General features: G+C 36.9%; 1 protein-coding gene across 1 annotated transcript in view; it reads right to left on the bottom strand.

The window, feature by feature from the left end:
- LOC134797615 (uncharacterized) overlaps positions 1–5,542 on the bottom strand; it is a 52,581-nt gene extending 47,039 nt beyond the window's left edge. Inside the window, exon 1 of the mRNA XM_063769930.1 lies at positions 5,278–5,542. Coding sequence (XP_063626000.1) covers positions 5,278–5,503 — 226 coding nt within the window. The 5' untranslated portion in view covers positions 5,504–5,542. The remainder of the gene's footprint in view (positions 1–5,277) is intronic.
- Positions 5,543–23,083: the final 17,541 nt, after the last annotated feature.

Raw genomic sequence — 23,083 nt, 5'->3', positions numbered from 1 at the left:
TCCATTTTATTTACTGAATTAAGTTCACAGTTGTCTTTCTATTCAACTTTAAAAACATCCAAAAAATAACGAGCGTATTAAAAACTAAACATATCGGGAGCAGTAGTGTGTAGGGAGCGGGGTGTACAAGGTATGATATTTCTTTTGGATATTTTGGATTTAAGTGTATACGTGACTACTTAGTACATATTTAAAACGAAATCAGGCTGAGAAATTTTCCACTCTCAGTTTTTAATAGTTCTAAAATACATAAATTTGGGTATCCATTTTTTTTTTGATTTTCTTACCCACTACGCCAAATTATATTCTAAGATCATATAAGAAGAAAAAAATGACAGAGCAATTTTCCGATGAAAATGAGCGACAAAAAAAGGAATTATCATAAAAAAATATTCTCATGTTTGACAAAAGTTTTAGATTTTTTTCTAGTATTACATACTAATACAAATAACTTATTTGGTAAAATAATTTTGGACGGAGGAATTACTCAGTTCAATATATAAACAGATTTATATTTTTACGTATAAATACCTAACTTAGGAGTGTTTTTTTTTTTTGGATATTTATATGTTAGTTTCGGCTCATACTATACAATAACCAAGCAAAATTTCATCGACTGAGAAATTAATGCATGGGTCTCCATACAACAACTTGCTTCATTTACTACTCTATAACGTCTACACTCTCATGACTGATATAAACCTAAAAAATAACAATGTCTGGGATCGCAACCCCAAATCTTGTAAAAACAAAATCAGTGGAATCGTCGAAGGGAAGATATTAAAAATCCAGCACGCGCTCTCACAGCAAAAACGTAAAGGTTATCTGGTGTGAATGATAAACGCCGGCCATTCCCGGGCCCGGACATATTTTCCGCGCTCTTACTTCACAGACCTACTCAATGAACCCCCCCATATCCTTAAAATATGTGTTAGGCTGAGAAAGTGGGAAATAATAGTGCCCGTGAGGTGAGGTGAGATATTCGTGAGAGTCAGGATGGCGGGTGTACCTAGATAAAAATAAACAAAAAGCATACCATATTTTAGTACCTAATTTGTACTATTTGGTACCTCCTTTAAAAAAATTAGTACCTCACGGTATTAAAAGTTATCACCAAAAAACATTACACCCGCCATTCTGACAGTCAGAATGGCGGGTGTATTTTATTACGCAATGATCCCGCGATTATTGATAAATTCTATAAAAGACAAATTTTAGTACCTTTTTAGTACTTTCATATTCATTTATAAATTGAGCCACATTATTTGTGGTTTCCGAGTTTTACTCATTTTACACTTTACATTGCTATTACAATTTTACAGGCGCTTCGATTTTTCACCGTATCGATTTCGTTTTTAAGAAAAAACGCTACGCTACAACTATTGTTATTACGCCAGGATTTAGTACCTTTTACGTTTAATTTGTTACCCTTTCACGTTTAATCTGTTAAGTTCAATTAACTATGAAAATTATCTCTTACAAATGGCCAGGCGCGATGTCAAAGAATTCTTCCTATGAAAAAATTCCGCGTACCGTGTACCTATACCTACTCTTAAGTATATCGTGATTACTGATTAATCAAATAAAACCCGCAAATTATGTCTGTTTGTCGGTATATTAGTGTGATGAATATACTTCTTTGTGGGATCCCGTTGATTTTGCTAAGAAGACATACGATTGAAATACATACCTTTTAGAAATACAAGCAATTATTTCATTTAACTATTACATGATGTTTTTCTATCGTCTTGGTACAGTTTTTCTTCTGACAAGGTCGCTGTGTCTGAGTATGAATATGGCACGGAAAGCGACCCCACAGGGAATATTACGCAAAACTCTGCGTAGAGGGCGTCACTAGCACCAACACAGGGCCTACCGCGAAACACGAAAATCAAAAGTTCGGTTTCTGCCTCTCTATCACTCTTGCATATTCGATCGATAGAGAGGCAGATAACGAAGTTTAGATTTTTGCGTTTCGCGGTTAAGCCACTTGTACACAAACCGCCTTGAGTATCAATGTCTAGCCTAGTTCACTACATAGTCGAGTGGCGAGTTGCGAGTACTACGTGTCTGAACACCAACAATTTAGTCGAGTAGATTAGTCAGTAAATTAGTCGAATGGATCCATTTTGTTCTATTTTTTCTGGCGAGTGAGCCTCCCCGTGGCCTCACTCCCACTCTTACTAGTCTTCTCGACTACATTTTTGGTGTTCAGACACGTTTAGTAACTAAAATACTCACTGTATGTATGTTGGTTTTTCGGGGATACTTAGGGGGGGGGGGGGGGGGGGGGATTTAAGGTCAATGAGGGCATTTCCGTCATAGTTTAAGTTCACTTTGGCCGGTCATAACTATGATGATATTAACTTTTTAATAAACCTTATCACTGTAATAGATTAAGCATTTATTTAACCTATGAATTATAGACGACCAGTCTGGCCTAGTGGGTAGTGACCCTGCCTGCGAAGCCGATGGTCCTGGGTTCGAATCCCAGTAAGGGCATTTATTTGTGTGATGAACACTAATATTTGTTCCTGAGTCATGGGTGTTTTCTATGTATATAAGTATGTATTTATCTATATAAGTATGTATATCGTCGCCAAGCACCCATAGTACAAGCTTTGCTTAGTTTGGGGCTAGGTTGATCTGTGTAAGATGTCCCCAATTTTAATTATTTATATACATATTTTATTTATTTATATAAAAGTACTCATATTAAACTCCTAGTACTGCTGGTTATTTAAATATGATTTTTTTTTAAAGACATGTCAGTTGACGGATTTTCCCTAGGGTTTGGGGCATTTCTGTCAACCAACGATTTTTCTTGTATCGTGACGTATTACAAACATGTAGGTAAGTACGTCAAGTGAACATAAATACCACTATACCCTTAATCGAAACTAAACCTTAGTGAACTCAATTTAAGGTTAAATTTAGATTTTATTCCCAAATATATTCTTGGGGCAAATCCGTCCTATTTTTAAATTAAACCTTTAAAAAAAGTTTAAAAATAATATCTACTTTTTAATTTTAAATAATACAGCACAGATATCTTAGATTGATGTACGAAAGCTACCACGAATTTATATGAGAAATTTGACAATTCAGTAAAAATCTCGCATCACCGCATGAGTATGATATGAGTTATACTTACCTAAGTGAGTCAAATCAAAAAAGGTTGGCAATATATGAAATAGGGAAATTCCGGCACAAACGATTTTTCCCGTTTCGTAATTGACGGATTTGTCCGCTCGATAGTTTTGTAAACACAAATTTTAACCACCCATGGTTTCTCACCATGAGATTATAATGTAAAATGGATAAAAAGACCGATAAACATGCATATCGAACAATAATAAACATACTAAGGGCTGATTTAGACTGCGCGCGAACTCGCATGCATTTTAGTTACATTGCGGAATTTGCGGACTGTTGGTTACGTCCAATTCAACCGACCGATCAAAAACCGCAGTGTAATGAAACTCGCATGCGAGTTCTCGCATCGTCTAAAATTCTATATAAGCCATTATTAATGCCTAACTTACATCGTCTGATCCCAACTTCACAAAACAGAGCAGCACACTTAGCTCAATATCAAGTTCGGAGCGCACCTGAACTTTAATAGGGTTTTTTTTTTGTTCATTTACTGGCGACTGAGCGCTGTTTCTGACTACTGTTGTGATCTGTTTTTGACTACTGGTATTAAATATGCTCTCTGCTTTAGCGATCGAGTCAGCAAGTGCATACTGTTGTTAGAATAGTCGCAAATGTTGTTGGACGGATTTACTCCTCTGACGGATTTGGCCACATTGACCTTAATAGTTTTGTTTTTCACATTTTTCCTTCAAATATAAATTTATTTTTCAGTGTGAAAAAGAAATGTTTTGTAATGTTCAATTCGAGCGCTTTCAAATGATATCCTACTCGACCTAGTAACCATAGACTTGTAAATTTTGCCCCCTCTTTATATTGGGCATTTTCCATAATTATTAAAAATTCATAAACAAATAATCATTCCAAATTTCAAATCGATAGCTTCCGTAGTTCTCGATATATTTAGCGATGTGACATACGGACGGACAGACGGACAGAGTCGCACCATGAGGGTTCCTTTTGTACTTTTTTGGTACGGAACCCTAAAAAGGACATCAACGGGACGAGAAGTCATATACCGACAAACAGACATAATTTGCGGGTTTTATTTCATTAATCACCATATACTTAAAAGTAGGTATTAGGTACACAATTACAAGCACAATGAAGAGCAGAATTTTTTCATACGAAGAATTCTATGACATGGCGCCTGGCCATTTGTAAGACGTAATTTTCATAGTTAATTGAACTTAACAGATTAATCGTGAAAAGGTAACAAATTAAACGTAAAAGGTACTAAATCCTGGCGTAATAACAATAGTTGTAGCGTAGCGTTTTTTCTTAAAAACGAAATCGATACGGTGAAAAATTAAAGCGCCTGCAAAATTGTAATAGCAATGTAAAGTGTAAAATGAGTAAAACTCGGAAACCACAAATAAAATGGCTCAATTTATAATTGAATATGAAAGTACTAAAAAGGTACTAAAATTTGGCTTTTATAGAATTTATCAATAATCGCGGGATCATTGCGTAATAAAATACACCCGCCATTCTGACTGTCAGAATGGCGGGTGTAATGTTTTTCGGTAATAACTTTTAATACCGTGAGGTACTAATTTTTTTAAAGGAGGTACCAAATAGTACAAATTAGGTACTAAAATATGGTATGCTTTTTGTTTATTTTTATTTAGGTACACCCGCGATCCTGACTCTCACAGATATTCACATATAACATGCCACGCCACGCCACGCCACGCCACGCCGTTGTCTCGCCAAAATAGTGTTTAGTTTTTAAGTTTATGAAATTTATATGTACGAGTATGTTAGTCTATAAGGTATATGTAATATGGCCTAGTTGCCTGAAATAAACTTTAAAATAAAATAAATAAATAAACTGGATTTTAAGGATTTAATTTGGACAGTCAATAAATTAATAATTATTTTTAGGGTTCCGTACCCAAGGGTAAAAACGGGACCCTATTACTAAACTACGCTGTCCGTCCGTCCGTCCGTCCGTCTGTCACCAGGCTGTGTCTCATGAACCGTGATAGCTAGGCAGTTGAAACTTTCACAGATGATGTATTTCTGTTGCCGCTATAACAATAAATACTAAAAAGTACGAAACCCTCGGTGGGCGAGTCCGACTCGCACTTGTCCGGTTTTTTTATTAGGATTTGAGCTTACTTCCGACTATACTGTCCGAGAGACATTCAAGGTAGTTAAGCCTAGAGACTTCAGTCCAGGTTTTCAGCAGGTTGGTTACAAACAAACCACCAGCGTTCCTGTCTCCAGCCATATGACGCGAGACAAAAGGCATCCTCCGGTCGTCGCTTTCTTCGTAATTTTCATCATTCGTGCCATCTAACGACTCGGTCGTTTTGGAAGTCTGTTCACTACTAGATTCATTCATTAGGAATTATTTTCAATAAAGGCGTCACAGTTAAATAATAAAATTCCTTATGCATATGTTTTAATGGGTGAGTGACAGTAAGTTGACATTTATTTACTCATTTCGATAAGTTTTTAATGTCTAGTAGTTTAAGGTTTGCTTAACATTACTCAAGTTTTTATCCCGTCCGGTGAATCTGGACCAATCTGGACAGTATCCAGTCCTGTCACTATTTTGTGCTAATCAATATTGACCCTTATCACCGAAAACATGCAAATCAATGAAGAATAAAGGCCCGGCCCGAAAGAAAGGAGGAGAAAAAGAGAAAACGGTAGACGCAGTCGCGGATTTGCAGTGTTGATCGCCCTAAGCCTTGCTGTCGCTCCTAATGTCCTAAGGCCTATTGGGCCTTAGGGCAAATCCGCCACTGGGTAGACGTATATATTGTTGTGCTTGGCTTGGTGGGCAACAAACTCTATAATATACATATATGTACTTGTTACGAGATAGTACCTATTTAAGTTTTTCATTGTAGAAGTCTTAGCGGAAGGAAAAGAGTCATATATTGGTTCCCTCATAATATTCCACTCCACCACTCTTCTCTTTCCGCGCACAGACTTTATAAGTACTTTATTATTCTATCTTCCAGGCCATTAAAAAAAAGTGTTAATGTGGTGTCAGTGTCTCAGATACCATCTGTCACTCATATGATTTTGAATTTTTGTATGTACATATTTTAATGACACTTCTGGATTTTGTATAACGCGTAATGCGTAACATAAAGTTAATTTGTGAAAATTCGTAAGTATATTAATTTGTGAATATAATAATATGGCAATGTGGTGATAGGTTTTGTGTAGTTTAACCGCCTAAAAAAAGTAGTGTAAGTTTTCTAATGAAACAAACGTTCAACTTCAACAAAAATGTAAAAGTTGGTAAGTGGGTCGTTCTACCGTTTCGTGCCGATTTGGTGTCCGAGCCCCCATCAAGCCTTAAAATTATATTTTTTTACATGTGGTTATTTTTAAAAGGTATGTTTATGTGCTACGGAAAATGCGCCAGTTTTGGAATTTAGCTAAACCTAATGATTTATTAAATAAAAATTAAAAACATGCGAAAAATTCATTTCCCTCGACCTAAATTGGCGTACCATTGGGTTCGAAAATTAAAAACACTATTATTTGCAGATAAACCCTATTTTCCATTATTGTTTATAAATAAGCACATAATCAGTAATATAATGGTACATGGTACGTATTTTTAAAGTTAAATTATCATAGAGAGAACGCACTTTTTAATTTTGTCACGCGAAAGACTTCATTTTCACTCTAAAAAATTGCCACTCATGCCAAATCTAAACGCGCCTTTATTCACGAATAACTGTGATTGCTACGTGTTTTTACTACCTTAGTCTACCGCAATACGTCAACGAAGGAGGTTTCGCGCTCTTGATTTACGAGTAATTTGGGTTCTCCTCACCGGAAAGGCACTTTGTCACGGTTACTACTCATTTTTATCCATTAAGTAATTTGGTGCTATATATATTGCAAAAAAATCACCTTGTTAATAATCTGTTAGCATTTTGGTATATCTTCATTACTTTTACTTGATGACATTCTAGCCTTAAAGACGATAAAGAAATTTAAAAAAACCGCCGGAAGTTCATTCCACTCCAATTCATCCCTCTCCATTTCTTCCAATATTTTCGGGTGAAGGAAATGAGCCAGTTTGGAAGGAAATGAACAATAATTTTGTATGACAGATGATGATACCTTTTTATGTTTTTAGCCCACAGCCCAAGAGTTATATGCACACATACGCTCTTAAATCATAACTCTCATGTTTTGAAACGTATGTATGTCCAATTCTTTCGACCGTTTGACAGAGTTTCAGGGTATAGGTTCTTACCTATACCCGACATTATGTCATGGGAATCCTGTTGGTTGTGGATATTGCATATAAATAAGCAGATAGGCGCGTAAGTAGTTTTTTTTTTCATGGCAAATATTGTAAATATATCGGATAGATACATCATATTTCCAACATTTTATAAATGCGGAACATTTTGGACAGATGACCCTATTGAAACTTATCTAACGCCTATTAATGAAAAAATTATGCTAATTAAAATACTGAAAACTTTTGATAGTTCTTGAATAAAGCTCAAGAGCGAGCCCTCCGACGCCAGATATTTATGAGGAGGGTCTCACAAAGATTTGCTCCCGGGAGCCTCTTCTAGTGCTAAGTTAAAAATACGGGTTAGCCGTATCAGGGAAATTTCTTGTAACTTTGTAACCGTCTAAAGGCCAAGAATATAGAAAGTTTATGAAATAATGGTCCAACACCATCTAGAACTGGAGAGAAGCGTCCCATTCCCACCGCTTTCTGCGAGTTCCGCAAAGAAAGAGCAAGCAGCTCGGAGCGTCCGATTGTAGCGCGCTTTTCTGCGAGGCGGAAAGCCGAGCTTTCGCAGGAGAGTAGACCTTAAATTGTTTCAATGTCCAAATGCAACCGATGCCGAAAGCCGGGCTCCGCAAAAGGTGTTAAAAATTTCTTTTAACTATTGGCAGCGGGCACAATCGTGCGAGGTCAAAGACTGAGCTTCAATGGAGCTGACCTCAAACAAGAACCAATAGCCGAATGTATTAATACGGAACCCTAAAAAGCAAGGCCGAAGGCCCGGGGGAGCTTCAGATAGGGGCACATTTCCGTGCAAGGCCAAATATCAATCTGCAAGAGAGCAGAACTTTGCTACGTGAGGCCAAAGGCCGAGGTCCGCATAAACGCTGAAGGCCCAGTCCGTCTGATCACGTTGCGCTTCCATAGAAGACCTAACTTGAGAACTAAGAGAGCTTGAAATTTAACCAATGTGATTTCGGACCCTCCTGCGGCTTGACCTTTGCATTTTTCCTCGAAAGTGCGACTTGTTGAGTCTACATCTTTTTAGGAGTTTATTATTTATAATAAGTATTTTGATTATTGGGGCGTACTCGGCCTTTGGCCTCTATTTACACAGGATTTTGTGTTTCGTAGAGTACGCTCTTCGACCTCCAATGGCTTTAGAGCTCAACATCGTGTCTGCGGTCCGCTAGTTTGCTTTTTAATACACAACTATTTGTTCGTCTCCAAGCTCTGCTGTCCTGCAGCTTTACCTCGGCCTGCCGTTCCCTTTGAAACGGCTTATCATGGTCGTGTCCGAAATGTAATATTCCGGCCCACTTCATTATTTAAAAAAACAGTATCTGCCCTATACAAAGACGGCTAAGTCACATTACCTACATCGATACTGGATAGTTTAAAATTATACCTCAGTTCTTTCCCGAATAATATATTTTATCATAAATAACGATTGTTTTTTATAACAATTTGTAGATAATTTAAGCCTTTTTAATTTCATTTATGTAAGCAGTTTTTTACATTACAAATCTCATTATTATTTGTTTCTAGTTCTGACAAATAATGAGACCGAAAACGAATACTGAAACATCTTAAAAAGTATTGTTAAAAAGTAGGTTATTATATTAAACATGTCAACAGGGTAGATATACTTTTTATAAGCCAAGATATTTATGGTTCCATCGTTTAAAATATTATCACTTTGATTTTGACCAATAAAGTTAATTTATATTTAATCTAATTTCATTTCCTTCTATTCGTGTTTCATTACCTTCCCTTGCTTTTTCATTTCCATCTGTGCCTTCATTACATTCCTTATTTGTATTCCAAAAGTATAACTAGTATATAGGTGCCTTTATAAAATAATATACACAATACGTATACACATTCACAATATCAAACTCTACACTGTAACTTCAAAATAAAAAAAATCTCCAAAAAAGTGGCAAATCGGCACGAAACGGTAGAACGACCCAAGTACAACAAAGAAACTGGTTTTTGGCCGAGTAATATAAACGTTTCTATTAAACACCAGAGTCGGTGGAATTCATAATTGCCAAGGTACGTTTATCTAGGCAATTATGCATTCTCAAGACAAGAGTTTGTCATTCTCGTTTAGTTTTAGTTTAGTATTACGTTTTACATTTTAGTTACTTTATTAGGATGTTTAAATGTAACAATAATTCTATTTAGCAATTAACCCAAATACTTACTTAAATTAAAAATTAAGTAAATATCTTATTTTTTCATGCAGAGAATAGTCGGACTAAGCTAACTCTGCATACCATTTGCAATGTTGACATCATCACTTTGATCTATTCAAATCGGTGTTGTTTTTGTTGTTGTTGTTGTCGTTGTTGTCGTCGTCGTCGTTGTCGTCGTCGTCGTCGTCGTCGTCGTCGTCGTCGTCGTCGTCGTCGTCGTCGTCGTCGTCGTCGTCGTCGTCGTCGTCGTCGTCGTCGTCGTCGTCGTCGTCGTCGTCGTCGTCGTCGTCGTCGTCGTCGTCGTCGTCGTCGTCGTCGTCGTCGTCGTCGTCGTCGTCGTCGTCGTCGTCGTCGTCGTCGTCGTCGTCGTCGTCGTCGTCGTCGTCGTCGTCGTCGTCGTCGTCGTCGTCGTCGTCGTCGTCGTCGTCGTCGTCGTCGTCGTCGTCGTCGTCGTCGTCGTCGTCGTCGTCGTCGTCGTCGTCGTCGTCGTCGTCGTCGTCGTCGTCGTTGTTGTTGTTGTTGTTGTTGTTGTTGTTGTTGTTGTTGTGTCTTGTGTCTTGTGTTGTTGTATTCTTGTTAATAGATGTAGTTACCATTAAATTATGACCTACGCTGTAGCATTTGTAAACCAAATGCAATGCTTGTTGGAACTAATGGAACTATGATGTAATACAGCAATCGTAACACATTTTAATTACACCTTAGTTTGTGGTTGCATAACATTTTTTAGCGCCCAGACGAATTAACGGTTTTTGATCTAGTTTTTTTGTTTGAAAGTATTCTTAGGTAGCCACATTTGGTGAATTGGTGAAAATCGGTTTAGTATTCTGAAAAGTACTAAATACAAGTAGGTTTAATCGATTTGTAATTAAAAATCGCGCTACAACACCGATACGGTTAAAACACACAATTTCAACCCTAGTGTCGTTCAATAAAGCTAGGTACATACTCGTTAATCGTTGCTGAAAATGCTACAAAAATTTCCTACACTTTCTAAGTAAAATCAGAAAAGTACCTATCAGTTTTAGAAAAGTAGCATTCGTTCGCGTCGCACCGTTGGAATGATCCTTTAGGTACCTAATCATGTGCGTCTCGTTAGTTAAAACGTCCAATGAAACGGGTTGAAAGTTTTCAAATTCCTCGGGAACGAATGAATTTCCGCGGAAGTTCAGAAATAAGCCGCCCGCCGACTTTCAACGACCTTCATGAGGATGGAATTTAATTATCTAATAAGTAAGGAGCAACTTGCATTATCACATTTTCGTGCGCCGAGCAGGCGAGTGTAGGGTACCTACTATCTTTAATAACAAAGAATATTGCTTACGCATGAGTCTTATGATCACGGACTTTTAATATGAGATGAGTACATACCGATATGAGGTATTTGCGAAGGAAAGTCAGAATAAGCTATACTTACATATTAATTTAAAGTTCACCCAGATAAGCGAAGCCTGTTAGAACTTTACTTTAGGTACATATAATTCACATCAATATGTATGCTATACTAGCTTGATTTCCGGGATAAATATATCCTTTGTGTCTACAACTCTACATACTTACTAAATTTTATCTAAGTGAATTCAGTGGTTAAAGCGTGAAGAGGTAAAAGACACACAGACAGATTTAAATTCGCTTTTATAATTATTAATAGGTATATAAATATTATATAATATTTAGTATAAAGTATGTATTATTACGACCGAGACACCCAAGGAGTAATTTTAAATAAAAATGGTCAATTTGTAAAGTTCGAATATGTTTCTTAGTGCGCAGACACGCGATTAATTGGCACTAGGGTAATTACTTATTTACCGTACATTTAAACGCGCCCGTGCTGCGTCGGATATCGTGCTGAATACGACTACAATTATCGCTAAACGTGTTTGGGATACTTCAAGGTAGCAGTATTAAGTACATAGGTATATGAATTAACTAATACCCCTAAAGGTTTGTGGTCTGTTCACTGTTTGTGGTCTTATAAATTTGAAATTCAGCATGTCGATGGGAAATACATAAAGGAAGTTGCTTCAGAAGCATTTCTACCACACCATTCACAATAGACCAGGTGGTGTTTATGCAAATCTCTAAATGCGTCGATTAGTATATCGCAGTGTTTTCATTGATAATCATTAAATTTTATCGCGGTTTTAGTTTACCCAATCGTACTTTCGAAATTTGTCAAGTTATCTCCTCCTCATCTTTGTCCCGCGACGGGCTCTCATTTTTGTGAAGACAGACCAACTTAATGCAACATTTATGTTCATCCTACTTGAGTAACGGGATCTTCACGTCTCCGGCAGCTTTACCCATTTAATATTTCCTTTTTAGTTATACGTTAGTTGGAGCCCTGGCATCACTCCTGTTACGTAATTCATAAAACATCTTGTTACTATAGTGACCTTATTTCATTTATAATTTGACCTCGAGACTAGACGTGTGCGCCGATTAAAAAATGCTCGGCGGCGGCGTTTGCCAAAAAATTGGCGGCGGCGGCATGTTTTCGGCGTGAAATCGGCGTGACCTTGACTTTTAGGTTTCTTAAGAAAAATCTTTAATTTGTTGTTTTCTTGAAAATTTGATCTATGCAGGTTGCTGGTCAGTGAACTACGTATAGTTTGAATATGCTGTGAGTAAAATAGGGTTTGAAAAATTATATAGGATAGGTATAATAACTTGATTTCCCTAGTGACTGGCTTGCATTAAGAGGTTACCTCGTCCCAATGACCTTCGATCCGATCCGTAAGTCTCCGTTTTCCATGATTTCCATGGCTTATACTATTAAAAATGACGTACTTTAGCAAAACAGAACTCCACATATCCTTGAAATTTGCTAGACATAGTGGACTGCAATAGTTTATTTTTAAATGGTTTTCTTGTCGTACAAGCACCAAGCTCACTGAGACGTATCTTCTTTCTCAGTGGCGGTACTTCCATACAAACCCAAAAGCCGGGCTTGCCTTAGTTGCCTTACCGAAATTACGTAGTGATAAGATCAATAATCAATATAGATTATTTTTAAACCGCGTGCCAAATGAACCCGTATTATTAAATTCTAGCTACAGCGCGCGGACCGCGGCGCCAGCGTGTTACAAATTTTTGCCGTGGTGGCGCCTCATCCGCGCGAAAGAAATCAGGCGTAGGATGTTCTAGCTATCCTGCTCGCACTCGTCGGCTTGCAACCGGGCTTGCTTTTTCCTCCCGCTCTTGGCCCTCTAACCCTACAAAACGAACGAACGATGTCATAGAACGATGTAACTATTTGTTGGTATATATAGTAATTTTATAAGGCGATTTAAGCCTGGCTTTTGGTGTGAAGTTAGCTGCATAAGTTCGCACGGGCACGCGTTTACTTCAAGTGTATTATTATTTAGTCGAGTCGAAAGTAACGAAAGCTCAATTTATTTAAGTGAATTTGAATTAGGTAAGTAGTGATTGTGGATTTGTTTGTTTATTGTGACGTTTATAAGTGTTAACAATGGATGAATTTGTTCCTTGTGACGGTATGAGATGCGTCCACGTATTACTCAACGAAGACAAGGTAAAATCGTTAAACATTGTAGAAAAACGGGATATCATTTCCAATACCCGACTTGTGTATTCTCAGATAAGTCAGTCGCATTAAGAGAAAATTTTGTACGGCCGTTTACAAAACACAAGGATTGTTGGTTTACTCCAATTAAGGTGTAATTAGAGTGACAGAGAATGAAGCATGCAATTTGCAAACTTCAGTGTTCGCGGTAGGCCCTCTGATATGTTTGTAAGATTCTATCTAGTAGTTATAGTAGTACCTAGTATGCCCTGTGCACTATGATAACTCGCCGCGGTACGCTAGCAAATTCATTTGAGTCCAAAGAGTGAGATTGGACATTTATAACGAAAAATTTAACATTTTATATTTATTGAAATTTATGATTATAATGATGAATTTGCACGCTTGCATGCAAACTAGGTACAAGATCTGTAACACCATATATTGTAACATCCCCGTACTGTATCAATGCAAATAAATAATTTCTGATTTCTGAAAATATATCTTTCGGCTTGCCTTACTCCGAAACCCTAGGCACGCTACTGTTCTTTCTCATTTTCCCATTGCTGAGGATCGCGACCACATGTAATTTGTCTCCATTTCGTGCGGTCATAAGCCGTATGGACTGCACGGTGCAAACTGCCGCAAGCGACCTCTTCATAGCGTTCGACCATCTAACACATGCTCCAACTCAAGCCCGTTTGCCAGTCATTCGGCTTAAATTCATGTGTTCCTCCACATCATGCGATGGATAATATGTCCGAAGAATCTAAAAGTTCACCCATGGCATACCGGGAAGAGCTGAGTGGCGATGTAAAGCTCTCTGAGAATGGGAGGGGTTTGTTCTTCTAGCTGTCCAAGGCAGCAGTCTTCGTTCGTTCGTTAACAGTTAACGGTGAGTACTTAGGATTACTCTGTTACTTTAATTGGTGTGTCAAATAGTTTCTGCAACTGGCTATTTAGTTTCATTTAATTAATAATTAATGTATATTTGACAACTGTACCATAAATATTACAAAAAAAACATATTGTAATCCAAAAACCAACTTGGAATAGCTAATTAACAACACTCAAGGTCACGCCGATTTCACGCCGATCATTTATCGGCGGCGGCGGCGTGGTCAAAAAGCCCGGCGGCGGCGGCGCGCCGGCGCGGCGCACACGTCTACTCGAGACTAAAAAGGGACTAAATCCCTACATGGCACCTTTGGTCTCTTTAGAAAAACTAGCTGAGATTAACTAACCCTCACCTACTCTTTTTTGGACCACCCCGCATGTGTACCATAAAATCCAACTTTTCAGGCAATTGTGCGTACCTATGTAGTTGCAAGCGTCTACTTATACTGCACTACTTACCATCAAGAATACCGTACGCTTTGTTTGCCAACGTAGTGGTTTGCTTGAATCGCAGCGTTCGGCCGGCTTTATGAATAACAGACCTGCCCAAGTCGCAGCGAATTTGAGAGCATTGCGCGGCGCGAGCAGTTTACCGCGTTATGAACGAGTCGTCTAAGTATTTTCTAGTTGAAAGAATTTTTCACAGAAGTTTTATAACTACATAGATAAAGTTTTCTCTCGTCTGCAGCTCTAAGCATAATTCATGCTTGTGGCTCTAAATTGCACTGCGTGAGTTTTGATTCTTGCTGTTGTATTTTTCAAATAGCTTGGATTCTACGGTAACATGTCATCTCAATACAATTTTGCAAGATATTGCATTTTAAGGTTAAACATTATATGGAAATATAGCTATCACCGTACCCAAGCTGTTTGAAAAATACCATCCAAAATTCTATGACCAATAGCGCGCAGTTGTTTTGTACGATAAACGCAGCTTTGAATGCATGTGATCAACGGATCTGATTTGAAAACTATAGGATAATCTAATTTTATTTTCTTCTTATTTTTAACATACACACACAGATACATAGATAATAGATAGGTACACTTAAGAACAGTAAATGGGTGCATATTAAATTTATGAAGTGTAATTCAATATAAAATCATATTCTAGTTACGAATATTACGTAGGTGTATACCCACTGAAATTCCATCCGAAGTACCTACCCCAAAGCCTCTACGTTTACAAAGTACATAGGTATAGGTAATATTAATCAAAAATTGGAATATCCGCATTGCTAGTTCGCATCACGCGAGCGATTGGTCGCAACTAGCTGCGTTAGGCTGCGCGATTGGCTCGAATTGTTGAGTCACACCGCTGAACTAGTACCATTTTAGTGCCCGTAAGGCCAGTCCATAGATATAATACGTCAATGTTTGTTAATATAATTGCCGGAAAGCCCGGGTCAGCTTTCCCGTTTCAGATTTTCATTGGTTGAAGTGAGAAATAAAAACTGGCACCTTATATTTACTTGAGAACAAGGCGATATTTAAGGGCGCCCTGCAAAGTGCCGGGGAAAACAAAACGGAATTCATTAAACCATTATTTTGCTGTTGAAACATTTTAATATACAGTGATGTGGGTATAATCTAGTAAAGAAAAATAAAGTCGGCTGTTTATTTTATACCTATAAGTCACATTTACTACGACTACCCACAACATACCATGCACTAACATAACATGTTAGTTTTCATTTCAGTAATACTGATTTGTTTTTTATTCAGGGACCGTAATTTTCTATCCGCAACGCAGTTATAGTTTAGTTATATAAATGAGTTATTGAGTTGCCGTAGGTCGTTGCTTGTAAAAAAAAGTGCTACAAAGTTAGTGAAACTGTTTTAAACGTTGGCATCGTGCAGCCTCGTACGTGGGATCGCAGTTAGCCGCGCGCAGCCGGCTACGTAACTGGGGGATTTGTCCCAAACTGCAGCCTGAGGACATATGGAGACAAAGTACATAGTTACATACAGAAGGTACGTATCGCATTCAACTCGACCATTATAGACAGGCAAACAGAAAACATGTTACTGTTAGAAAGCCAACGATAGTTAGGTAGTGATAGGTACCTACATCTAAAATAAAGCACAGAGAAAAGCAGGCCAGGCACAAATTTAGTAGTAGTAGTAGTAGTAAACTCTTTATTGTACAAAAAGACATATTAAAAATAACATACAATTAGTAAGAAGTACAAAGGCGAACTTATCCCTTTGAGGGATCTCTTCCAGTTAACCTTTGAGTAGAAATTTCGTCAGAAATTGCATCCCGGGCGATAACTCGTAATGGTGCTGTGTAATGAAATGAACCCTCGTGGACGTCAGCTGCCGCTCCGCTCCGGTTGGTGGGTTGAGGAACGGCAGCTATCCAAACACGTAAAATACTTAGTTGCTACATACTAAACCGACGTATACGACATAGACGACAGGAAGTCCTTACGATTGTCATTTCTACATGAGCGAACCTTCTAACATGACCAAGTAATTCAGTTATAATTAATAAGCATTGTAGCCATGGGACTTTTAAATCATCAAAATGCCTACCGATTTGCTTTATGAAATTGCTGTCGATTACTTGTCTGAAACCTGCTAATCTTTTGAGGTTCTACCCGTTAAAACCATATTATGCAGGGAATCAGCAGTACAACAATGAATCAGTAGGAATGGGGAGGCCCGAAATTCTTCCTACCTAATAACCCGTTTTTAGTTCTGACCGTATAGCTAAAGGGGCCCACTGATTAACAGTCCGCCGAACGGTATCGGCCTGTCAGTTGTTCGGAACTGTCAAAATTTTGTTCTAACTGACAGGTTGGTCCAAAAAACGTTAACAAAGAGTTTTGCTGCGCGTAATTTGTTGATAATTTTTATAAACGTTTGCGTTTGTGTGTCAAACCGAAAGGAAAATATTTTGAAGATAATACATAATATTCCTATATTCATTCTTAATGACATTTTGTAAAAGACATTTAGTGTAGTAAATAAAGGTAGCGGACCCCGCAGTAATTCCTCAGCCAGAAAAAACTTTAAAGTATGATAAAGTATCAATAAATAAAAAGTATTGTATAAATTTCCAAAGAATAATAATAATAGAATTAAAGTAAATACCTAAAGTCTTAAATCGTTAATATCTTTTTACGGAAAAATGCTCCGTTCAAACTTTCTTCACCGGACATATTCATGTAACGTATTGCAACAATATATAAAATATAAAAAAAAAATATCCCAGCAGAAATACCAATATTAATAAAATATATTTTTTGGCGTGTCTTGGACCGGAAAATTGCTCCGTCAAATTTTTTCACTGGAATGCCATTTTATTGCAGTTTTATACCTACAGAATGAAAATCTAAAAAAATTACCATGTAACTGTACTCTTTTCAGAAATTGCCTTTTTACTCGCTGTGGAAAATTTCTCTATCCATTTTATTTACTGAATTAAATTCACAGTTGTCTTTCTATTCAACTATAAAAACATCCAAAAAATAACGAGCGTATTGAAAACTAAACATATCGGGAGCAGTGTCTAGGGAGCGGGTTGTACAAGGTATGATATTTCTTTTGGATATTTTGGATTTAAGTGTATACGTGACTACTTAGTACATATTTAAAAAGAAATCAGGCTGAGAAATTTTCCGCTCTCAGTTTTTAATAGTTCTAAAATACATACATTTGGGTATGCACTTTTTTTTTCTTACCCACTACGCCAAATTATATTCTAAGATCATATAAAAGAAAAAAATGACAGAGCAATGTTCCGATGAAAATGAGCGACAAAAAAAGGAATTATCATAAAAAATATTTTCATGTTTGACAAAAGTTTTAGATTATTTTCAAGTATTACATACTGATACAAATAACTTATTTGGTAAAATAATTTTGGACGGAGGAATTACTCAGTTCAATATATAAACAGATTTGTATTTTTACGTATAAATACCTAACTTAGGAGTGTTTTTTTTTTGATATTTATATGTTAGTTTTGGCTCATACTATACTGAGAAATTAATGCATGGGTCTCCATACAACAACCTGCTTCATTTACTACACTAATTTAAGTAAGGGGGCGTCTATTAATCACGTGAGGTGTTTTTGAGATATATTTTTTTAAGCTTGCCTCTTATACCTGATGTTATGCCCCAAAATAATCACTCGATATTTTTCGAAACCCTTTCTCTCCCCCACGTGGAGATATTGTGAGATTCGGCTTGACCCTCCTCCCTCCCTATTCCCCTGAAGTAATTAATGGATGCCCCTAAGAAAATTATCCCTAAACATTTTATTTCAAAGTATTTTTGGGCCAACCTGGCCTTGGCCCTGGCCTATCAGGCGTTACTTTGCGGGAATCCATATTCAATTCTTGTATCTTGTAATTCAATTAATTTATTTCAAAAATAGGCATTACATATTGTTTGTTAGTAATTATTTACACTAAGTTAAAATATTGTTCATTACCATTATTTAAAATATTAAATTGAAATAATAAAAAAAAACAATATCATAATATACTAAATGTCTGATTGGAAATTAAAACGAAAATCAAACATTAAATTAAAGTAAATATAAAAATGGTCATGTTCAATTTTACATTATCTTATCAAAAAGTAGTCTGTTGACGCTTTTAAGATTTGGCTTGGTACCGACTTCAAACATATCAGTTGCTACTGTTGCTAGCGTATTAATTTTCACCGTGACTTAGGTACGTATTTCCTACAACTTGCAACTATTCAATCGAACGAGGTTAAATAGAAATTTTATTTACAACGTACCTTTTAAACGGCTTTGTAATAATACTAAATATGATATGATTGAAATAATTCGCAAATTATATAACTCGTACCTATACACACATACACACACATTTTGTAAACCGCACAGAACATTAAACAACATTTAAATTGATCTTAAAAGTTATGAGAGTACGTGTTCAATGTTTTTATCGGTGTGAACAGAATTTTCCTACTTATTTGTTGTTTTGTGCTCGTTTACTAGATCGCTATCAAAGGCTGTTGTATGTCGCCCAATCCCCTCGGGGCTTCGGGGCTTGCGGCAGATTGCGGTGTTAGTATGTGAACCACCTTAACGTTGTATTTTATAGGGCGGGATTAAATGTCCTTAGTATCTTTTTAATTAATTGTTAAGCAAAGAAAAGAGTACATTAGTAGGTTAATATAGGCACCTATTTAAAGTTTTATTTAAAGTTAAAAGCAAATTTTTTTATATTTTAAATGTGAATCAATGGAGTATCGAAGTATGAATCGTCGAGTTCAGTTTGAGGAGTTTTCTTTTGTAAAATGCATAGCGAGCGCAAGTTTTTATAAAACAGTTTTTCATCTTTCGTTTTCCCGTCGTGGCTAGCTGGTTACAAAACTTACTGAAAATAAATCAGCGATAACATCCGCAAGACCGAAGTTTGAAGCAATAAAATAAAAACAAAATAATAAATCTTTCAATACCATGAAACTGGGGTAGAGAGCATCCTACTTGTCTCGAGTTGGACGTGGAACTACGGCGAGGTCTCAATAGCCAAACTTTTCTCGATAAGATGGAAGATGATAATCCAGTTGGAATTTTAAAAGAAAATCTGCGTTGTTGTCTTACAACAACAATGTGTCATGATTCAGCTCTGCGGGCGAATGAAGTGTCTCGGCTCCGCGCAAAGAGACTGGAAAAGAAAAGTGTCCCGTCCCGCTTTCAACTGGCACACTGCCTGCCCGCCGTGAGCGAAAATTTCAATTTGCAGACTTCCTCGGACTAGTTTCGTATTTTTTGCTAAGAATAATTGCTAAAACGCAATAGTTCCGCGAAAGTTTTAAATAATGTGACCTAGCGGTATTGTTTTCAGATTTGTCTTTGTTAATAAAGAATACAAATTCTACTTAGGTATAGTATAGGTACCTATAGATTGCCTTATAAGAGTTGACAGAATATTCATGAAAATAATGATTGCTTTGCTACACATAAATGACACGTAGACAGAAGTAAGGTCACATAAGACAAAACTGTGACTTCATGACAAGATAGCGTAAAGACAAGAAGATCGGCGTGTCTTACGGCTCGATTCGGAAAATGAATTAGATTTCTACTAGACTTCAACAAGTTACGATATGGATAATTTAAAGATATTTGTAAGATAGATATGTCAAATTTGACGTTTCCGCGATTCTGGAGGTCCTCTTGAACGATTTCGACAAGTTATGACTTAGATATCCAAGTCACATCTAGTCGATATCTAATGTAGATCTAGTTGATCTCTAAATCGTCTCAAGATCTTGTGATTATCTCGAAATCCGAATAGGCCTGTTAGTATAGAGTCGCCACCTCTATGGTTACGGTACCTACCTACCTGTTGTTTACAGGGATTGGTATAGAGTATTTCTTTCTTATTTTTATATTTCTACATTAAACATGGAACACATGACTTATATGCTTTGTATTCCAGCAAAAAAACACAGCATTCTAAATAAAAAGGTTCTTTCTTATTTTCATAGATCCAATAAGTGTAATGTAAGCACTCGGGGTAGATATCTACCCGTAACTTTGGAAGGGAGCGAATAGTTCCGAAAGCTTTTCACGAGCCAAACTTTAGTCTAATCCGGTGTATCCGGCCAGTTGTACTCCATACATAAGTAAGTATACGATTTTGTAGAATTCAAATGAGGGTCTGCGAGCGAAAAGCCCAATTTGTGCCAACATACATTAAAGGGCAGCTTAATTAGGGAGGTCAGCAATTAAATCTTGAAACACAGCAATTTAAAGTGGTCTGGCTGCTTGGCTGCCCGTTTGGCGTCGCTTTGCCGCCACACCTGCTTTGTTTTATGGGCGCTTCTTAACTGTAATGTCAGAGTGGGTCGGATTAGCGTGCAACTTTTAACACTCTGCCACTGGGGATTACAGCAGCACTTGGGTAAAGCCTCGAACAGATTTTGTAGTGACTTACTGCCTGATTCGAACTTTCAGATACGTCAAATATTACGTCTATGGATTAAATATGTCAGTGTCAAAAATGACGTGAAGTGTCAATAGTGAAGAAACGTCACTTTTGACATTGACATATATAATCCATATCGTATCTAGACGTAATATTTGACTTATCTTAAAGTTTGAATCGGGCCGTCTTTTAGAACATTTTAGTTGCCAATTTAAATTAGAATTTTAGCTATAGCTTTGCTTCCAGGACAGCTGTAAATAAGATATTTGTATGCAATAAAGGAAGCCTCGGTCGTAGATGCCGCAGTCATAAAGGGTGCACGTGGCTCAAGCTCAACAACCACGTTGTCTTGTACATTGAATAATTTTCATATTCCATTAGGTACAGGATTTGTTGAAATATTGTGGTAATCCATAGGTAATCCATATTATAAATTATGTGAAAGTTTTGAAGTTTGGTTGGCTAGAAGTTTGGGCTACACGAGTTACTTTAGTTTATTATTTACTTGATACCTAAATTGTTTACCTACCGTTATCCGGAAATCATACCGTAAGGGTGTGAAGATAAAATGAGGAGAGGATATTTATGGGAATGCTTGGTAAAATTAAAAGGTTCTCACTTCTTCCTCGTTCCCTCGTTGCTGAGGATCGCGACCACATGTGATTTATCTCCATTTAAAATTATAAAGTTAAAGGCTTAACATTAAAGGTTAGTTAGGTTATGAATTCAAATTTAAGTCCACCGCCAGGTGGCTTGGGTTCGACGACGGTGCCGCCCTTCCACACATCGATTGAAACCACTTTTATACCCTACCCACATATGTATTACCTACCTAACCCTTTGCCTATGTATTACTTATGATTATTGAATAAAGATAGTAGTACTAAAAAAAAGTTAGGTTATGAATCCCATGATAATATTTCTTAACACAGATATAGCTGCTCTAGTGGTATATATAGAAGTGCATTTAATTATCTTCTTCTTAGTCGGACTTTAATTATTGAAAACCCCTTTGGACGAAGTCCGGGGAACTTGAATGGCCGTAATCCTTTGATAACGATCGTTAATTGCGTCTTGAAAGTTTTTGCCGACTTAATCTCTATATCTAAATTGTTTTTAAATTCATTAATCAATCTTTAAGACGACATTTATTGTTCGACGGAAATTTAGAAGGACACTGTTTTATGAATACACTTTATACAAACTTGTCTAAGGGAAGATCAACAGACGTGATTAATGATAATTCTTCAGGTTTCTCTACAAAAACCTTTTTGTGATGTTTACTTAGGAAAACGTCTGCAATTTTGAATAAGCCTGTCATTAACAAATATCCCTAATCTTCTTGAATTTTGCCAACACTCTATGTTAGACGGGTACACTACATAATTCCGAAATATTTTATGCCGAATTTTAGAATATCGAATATTATTATTCCGATTTTTAAATGCTCGACCTATCAAAATTCCGATTGTCGTAATTACCGAACGATGAAAATCACGAAGTTTTATATTTCCGAATAGCAAAACCGACGATTTTTTTAAATTCCGAACCACACAATTCCGAAATTATCAATTCCGATAGTGAGAAACACCGAAGTTAACATTTACGATTTTTGAAATCACGAATTCCGAATTGTCATTATTCCGAAATTTTGAATTCTGATTTGACGTGATTCCTATTTTAAATAAGCCAATTTTTTAAATTCCGAAGAACGATATTCCGAATTTGTTGTTAACAAATAAAGGTACCTACGTTTCTACGGGGGGTAGCAGTTCTAACGTAACCTAAACCTACTTTCCTAAAAACAGTTATTCACTGTAGGGTCGCAGTTCTAACCTAACCTATACCTACTTTTCTGTAAGCAGTAAGTTTCTAGGGAAGGGGGATCGCAGTTCTAACCTAACCTACATCTACTTTTCTAGTAGCAGTTGATTTCTGTGAAGGTGGCAGTTCTAACCTAACCTAACCCACTTTTCTAGTAGCAGTTGGTTTCTGTAAAGGTCGCAGTTCTAACCTAACCCAACCCACTTTTCTAGTAGCAGTTGGTTTCTGTAAAGGTCGCAGTTCTAACCTAACCTAAACCACTTTTCTAGTAGCAGTTGGTTTCTGTAAAGGTCGCAGTTCTAACCTAACCTAACCCACTTTTCTAGTAG

The sequence above is a fragment of the Cydia splendana genome, chromosome 15, assembly GCF_910591565.1.
Source record: "Cydia splendana chromosome 15, ilCydSple1.2, whole genome shotgun sequence".
Taxonomy (NCBI): Eukaryota; Metazoa; Arthropoda; class Insecta; order Lepidoptera; family Tortricidae; genus Cydia; species Cydia splendana.
Note: the sequence above shows the minus strand (reverse complement) of the source record. Positions and strands in the feature narration are given on the sequence as shown.